General features: G+C 32.8%; 2 protein-coding genes across 2 annotated transcripts; both read left to right on the top strand.

Moving 5' to 3' along the window:
- The first annotated feature begins 2,165 nt into the window (after positions 1-2,165).
- On the top strand, positions 2,166-2,805 carry LOC110011464 (disease resistance protein RPP13-like). The gene is made up of 2 exons (XM_020691600.1): positions 2,166-2,604; positions 2,696-2,805. Exons 1-2 carry the CDS (start codon positions 2,166-2,168, stop codon positions 2,803-2,805), a joined length of 549 nt encoding a protein of 182 aa, XP_020547259.1.
- Positions 2,806-3,644: 839 nt separating this feature from the next.
- LOC105180182 (putative disease resistance protein At1g59780) lies at positions 3,645-5,021 on the top strand. The gene has a single exon (XM_011103844.1). The coding sequence runs from the start codon at positions 3,645-3,647 to the stop codon at positions 5,019-5,021; it is 1,377 nt and encodes a 458-aa protein (XP_011102146.1).
- The last annotated feature ends 609 nt before the right edge of the window (positions 5,022-5,630 follow it).

Below are 5,630 nucleotides of genomic sequence, written 5' to 3'. Positions count from 1 at the left end.
ATATTTGTTCATTTCATATATCACATGGGGTAAACTGCATTTAACCCCTTTTTTACTAAATAAGTAAAATTTTTGTTCCTAGCATTGTAAGATCAAAGAAAACAATGATGAAATTTGCCGAAAAATAACATTATGATAGTGGAAATGTAATTATTCTGTTTCATTTGCATTACTTTGCGTTGATGTATTATCATTCACAAGTATAGTTTAGTTTTGAAGTTCTAATGCATAGTAATGTTTTTGTGCTTATGATGCATGGCTGATTTTCGGACGGAAAAGTCACGTGCACATAAGTCTTGCATATCGCTTTCTTTTGCTAACGTAAACATGTAATAACTATGAAACTTTTTTATTTGTATTGCTACTTTTGACTTTATACATAGATGGAAATAGAGGACTGAGATTCTATAGATGCCATGATGCATCAGGACGGAGGTGGCTATGCATTCGTGATGACTTGATCAAGAGTGAAGAAAGTTAATACAATGATCAACCAAATAGACATTTATGTTGTTGGTTTGCTTTTATCTAGTTTGTTTATTAGACTAAATGCTACAACGTGTGGGAGTTTGTCTATTTGGATGAGTACTAGAGGTATATGATAACAATTATTTTTCTCACTATTCCTAAGATGAGGATATATATGGATGAATTATCTATCGTTCTTGGTTAATGAAAAAATCCTTGGAAAAGGCTTTTGCAGTCGGCAACTTTAAGGAGTCCCCATTCCACCAATACAGAGGTGCTAGCTAGAAGCAGGTGCAGTCGGCAACTTTAAGGAGTCCCCATTCCACCAATACAGAGGTGCTAGCTAGAAGCAGGAGAGAGTAGATGAGAGCAGGTATGAACACAGAAGTCTGAAGGATTTTTGCACATACCCGTTACAAAATATCCATTCCAAATCGAGTTTTTTTTTTTGCAGTGCCACATTCACAATCACACAAGTTTCTCCCACTAAGACAAAGTCGACGATGCAGATTCATGAGTTAAGCCGAATCAGATCAGGATCCACAGTTCAAAAACATACCGTAAAAGAGTTATTTGATTTGACAAAGTTGAGTTATGGAAAGCATAGAGATTTTCACCAGAGAGAAGCCAAGCAAACCATCGAATGGACCTTTGCCTGTGATGTACTCACAAAGGACGCTATGTACTCTTCTAAATATGTGTAGCATAGGATAAGAATGTTGGATTTCAAACAATCACAACTATTCATGTATCGCAGATATTATATGTAAATTATCATATAGTTTAAATTTTCTTATTAATAAGGTACTTTAACTTATCATGCTCTATTTCAGTATCATGTAATAGTCCAAGACTTATATTTTTTAGACCAGAGTTGTATTACTTCTGAAAGTCCTTTTGCACACTCCTCATCATCATTTTTAGATGTCGTAAACGTTCTATTTGTTGGATGTAGCTCAAATTGGGTGAGCCATGTATGTCATATGTTATTAATTTTTCTAATTTTTATGTTTAAGATGGATGTGAATTCATAGATTTATTTAACATTCTTTTAAATGAATAAAAAATACATAGCAATTGAAATATCTGATACTTTTCCCATAGACTGTTTGTAGTCCATGTGCTTCACACTTAAGCGCATTTTGATTTTTTTTTTGGGGGGGGGGGGGGGGCGAGAAAGCATTTGAGTTACTTATATAATATAGATTGAAGGATCAATTCGGATTGTGGTACTGATCATTATTAAAACCCGAACATAATTTTTTTTAATAAACTGATTATAATTATATTATGCAATCATCAATAATTAATATCAAATATATATAATTAATTAAAATTAGTATTATAGTTAACCAAACACTAATTTGATATGGATACATTGATAGTATACGGATGTCAATGGATAAGGTGAGACCCTACTCTGATTCATACTCAAACCCAATAAATATTACTAAACCTAGGTCCAAATCCAAACCCATTAAAAAATATAAATTATATTTGGATTGAGTCAATACCCATCAATAAAATTGTGTGAAAGAGGAGAAAAGTATTTGTACCTATTTGAACTTCGCGATTTGTCCATTCAAGCTGAGAATGTGCTAGAAAGATATGTCATTGAAGTGGAGTCCAGAAGAAAAGGAAAAGGCCTTAAAATTGTTCTCAAAAGATTCACTTGTATATTGAGCGAGTGGTCAAGAATGCATCAAATCAGAGAAGACATTAAAGATATCAAGTCCTGTTTGTCCGACCTCACCAAACAGTTGGAGTCTATGAGTGTAGGAGACAACTCATCAAGATTGGTAGATGATACCGATAGGTCAAGAAGAACGTATGGGCATGAGGTTGAAAAATATTTTGTAGGAATGAAGGAGGATATTAAACATTTAGAATCAATTCTGACAACTGATGACAAATCAAATGGAGTGATTTTCATATGTGGCATGGGAGGATTGGGAAAGACCACTCTTGCTACTAAAATTTACAATGGGGAGGCCGTGGAGCGGCGCTTCAAATATCGTGCTTGGGTTTGTGTAAGTCAGCAATTTCAACCCAAAACTACTTTCCAACGACTATTAAAGCAACTTCTTCCAAATGAAAGTGAAGAGCGAAGATACATTGGTCAGAAAGTTGTACCAAGTACAAAGAGACAGAAAATGTCTCCTAGTTTTGGATGACGTTTGGGAAGTTGATCACTGGAATTGCTTAAGGCGTGCCTTTCCCATTGCAGAGGCAGATAGCAAAGTTTTGCTCACAACTAGAAATCAAAGCATTGCTTCCAGAGGATACGTCCACAATCTCAAGTGTTTGGATGAAGATGAAGGATGGGAGCTCCTTTAACAGATAGCATTCCCGAACAACTATTCACAAGGTTAGTTTGTAAAATTTCTTGCTTTATTTTATTGATTTTGAATCTTCTTTCTCTAGTCAGTGACAAAAGAAAAAAGAGTAATGATACTAAAGATATCATTAATAGTGTATATTTAGCGAAAAAGATTATTTTGTTAGGTCTAATGTTTTTTTATAGTTTTCATGATGACAAGATTGTTTGAATTTTCTTATGTAAATTTCAAGTTGATCTATATGTATAAAATGCTATTGAATAGCAATTTAAAATTTATTTCTTGATACAAAATTTGTTTAAAACGTAAAAGGAATCAAACATTTAGAAAGCCATACAAAGAAATGGATTCAGCAATATAAAGTTATGCTTTCAGATTTTATTTCTATTTTTTATTTGTTGAAAGTATAGGACGAAATTCTCTTGTTTTGATTTGTTTTAATTACTATACATATTTATAAGAAATTCAAGTTTTATAATATTTTGAATTAACTGATATTCATTGATTATGTATTCAGAGATACCTACAACTGAAATAAAGTTGTTGGAAGAATATGGAAGGGAAATAGTAAAAAAATGTGGTTATTTACCATTACCCATTTCAGTTATTGGAGGAACTCTTCGTCATGAAAAGGCATCAATAGAATGGAAAAATGTGTGTAGAAATCTTGATTCGTACCTTCTACATTGGAGAGGTTTGGAGAATGACAGAGGAGTAAGTCAAATACTAGATTTGAGTTACAATGTGCTCCCTTACAATCTGAAATCATGTTTCTTGTATTTGGCTTGTTTTAAAGAAGATGAAGAAATAAATATAGAAAAACTATATTTACTATGGATGGCTGAAGGAATGATTTGTTCCGAAGATAAGGGAAGAGGAGAAAGTTTGAGAGATGTGGCAGAACGGTATTTATTCGAGCTAGCAAATAGGTGTATGGTTGAAGTGGAAATAGACGAGTTGCCGCTATATAATAGGTTTAAGTCATGCCGGCTTCGTGATATGATACGAGATTTGTGTTTGTCAATAAAAGGGAAAAAAGAAGGATTTCTGGAGGTTATAGATAAAAAGATGGGAGGAGAAGAGTCTTCAATTTGTAAAACAAATAGATTGGCTATCCATATGGAGGGAGTGGATAACGATCTTAGTTACAGGACTGGGGAAAACAAGAACATAAGATCTTTTCTATTCCTCAAACCGGACTGGCGAGATACATTTTGGTATAATTACATTACATTTGGGATTTTCAAATCTCTCAAAGTCTTAGTATTGGAAGGTTATACATTTGAGAATATTAAATTGCCCAAAGGAATCGAAAAATTGAAGCTGTTGAAGCTATTGAGTCTCGAAAATAGTGGTGTGGAAGAATTGCCACCATCTATATGCAAGCTACCTTATTTGCAGACATTGAATGTGAAAAATACAATGAGATTACCTAATTGTATAGACAAAATGAAGCGCTTGAGGCATCTATTTATGAAAGATGATCATGAGAGGATTGGAGGCGAAAAATTGAAATTTGAAGGATCGAATGAATTGGAGATGGTTGATGATATCTGGGTTGGTGATGTGGTTGATGATATCACTCATCTTCTTAAATTGCCAAAGATGGACATGGATGTCAATACGAATCGGGAAGATGGCTCAACTCTTTTCAGGAGGTTGGTGATGTATCACTCACTACATTACTTGAGAATCACACATTGTCGAGTGAGCAAATTACCAGCTTATGAAGTTCAACTATATCAAAATGTGATAGAATTGCAGCTTGTGGGTACAAGGATTGAGGAAGACCCAATGGAAATACTAGAGAAGCTTCCCATGTTAAGAGTTCTTGGCTTGTGGAGAAATCCATATGTGGGCAGAGAGATGGTTTGTTGGGCAACTGGATTTCCTCAACTCAGGGAACTTGTTTTGCATAGGTTGTTGAATTTAATGGGGTGGAGAGTGGAGAAAGGAGCAATGCTCAACCGCTCCAGTCTACTTATTGCAGAATGCAGTAAATTGAAGATGATTCCAGATGAATTGGAATTCATTAATACTCTCCAAGAACTGAGAATTATATCTATGCCAGAAGAGTTTGTGAAGAGGGTAGGAGTGGTGGATGGTGAAGGAGAAGATTATCACAAAATCAGACACATTCCAGATATTTTCATTTATACCAATTATAGGTGTCACTTATTTATAACTATAATTGATGAATGTATAATTAACTAGCATGTGTTCCGTGTAATGTAATGTACGCATTAATTAAAATCACAAAAAGTTCATAATAATAACAATATATATAAATGTAATGTTCTCTGTTTGAATTATTACCATGCAACCTTTGATTCTAACATTGGTGTAATAATTAGTCCAATTAATTAATTTTTGTGGTAAACTGACTAAAATATTCTTGTGAATTTTGAATTATAATTTTAGTTATTTTTAAAAATTTTCTAAAAATTTTTATGGACTAAGTTGATAATATTTCATCCACTATGTATGTTTTTTTTCCCATTATTTAATTTTTTTAGAAAAAAAATATAAAAATACATCAAGGGCAAAGTTGATAATTTTAAACCTCCATCCAAGGATTATATAATTTTATCAAATATTAAGGGGGAATTTATAATTTTTCAAACAATGAGGAGTTATTCGTAATTATGTCAAATCTCACTATATAGCAAATTTATGCTAATTTTTACCAAATCCGCTCAGTTTATATATTTGTTTCTAACTTTTCATGTTTTAGTGTTAATTCCTAATTATGTTAATTAATATATTTGACCAATTAGACCTACAAATCCTCTTCTATTTGTAAATCAAAATAATGGTAATTAT

Source organism: Sesamum indicum, unplaced genomic scaffold (genome assembly GCF_000512975.1).
Source record: "Sesamum indicum cultivar Zhongzhi No. 13 unplaced genomic scaffold, S_indicum_v1.0 scaffold00384, whole genome shotgun sequence".
NCBI classification, from domain to species: Eukaryota; Viridiplantae; Streptophyta; class Magnoliopsida; order Lamiales; family Pedaliaceae; genus Sesamum; species Sesamum indicum.
The sequence above is the reverse complement of the archived record's forward strand: the minus strand, read 5'-3'. Positions and strand labels throughout refer to the sequence as shown.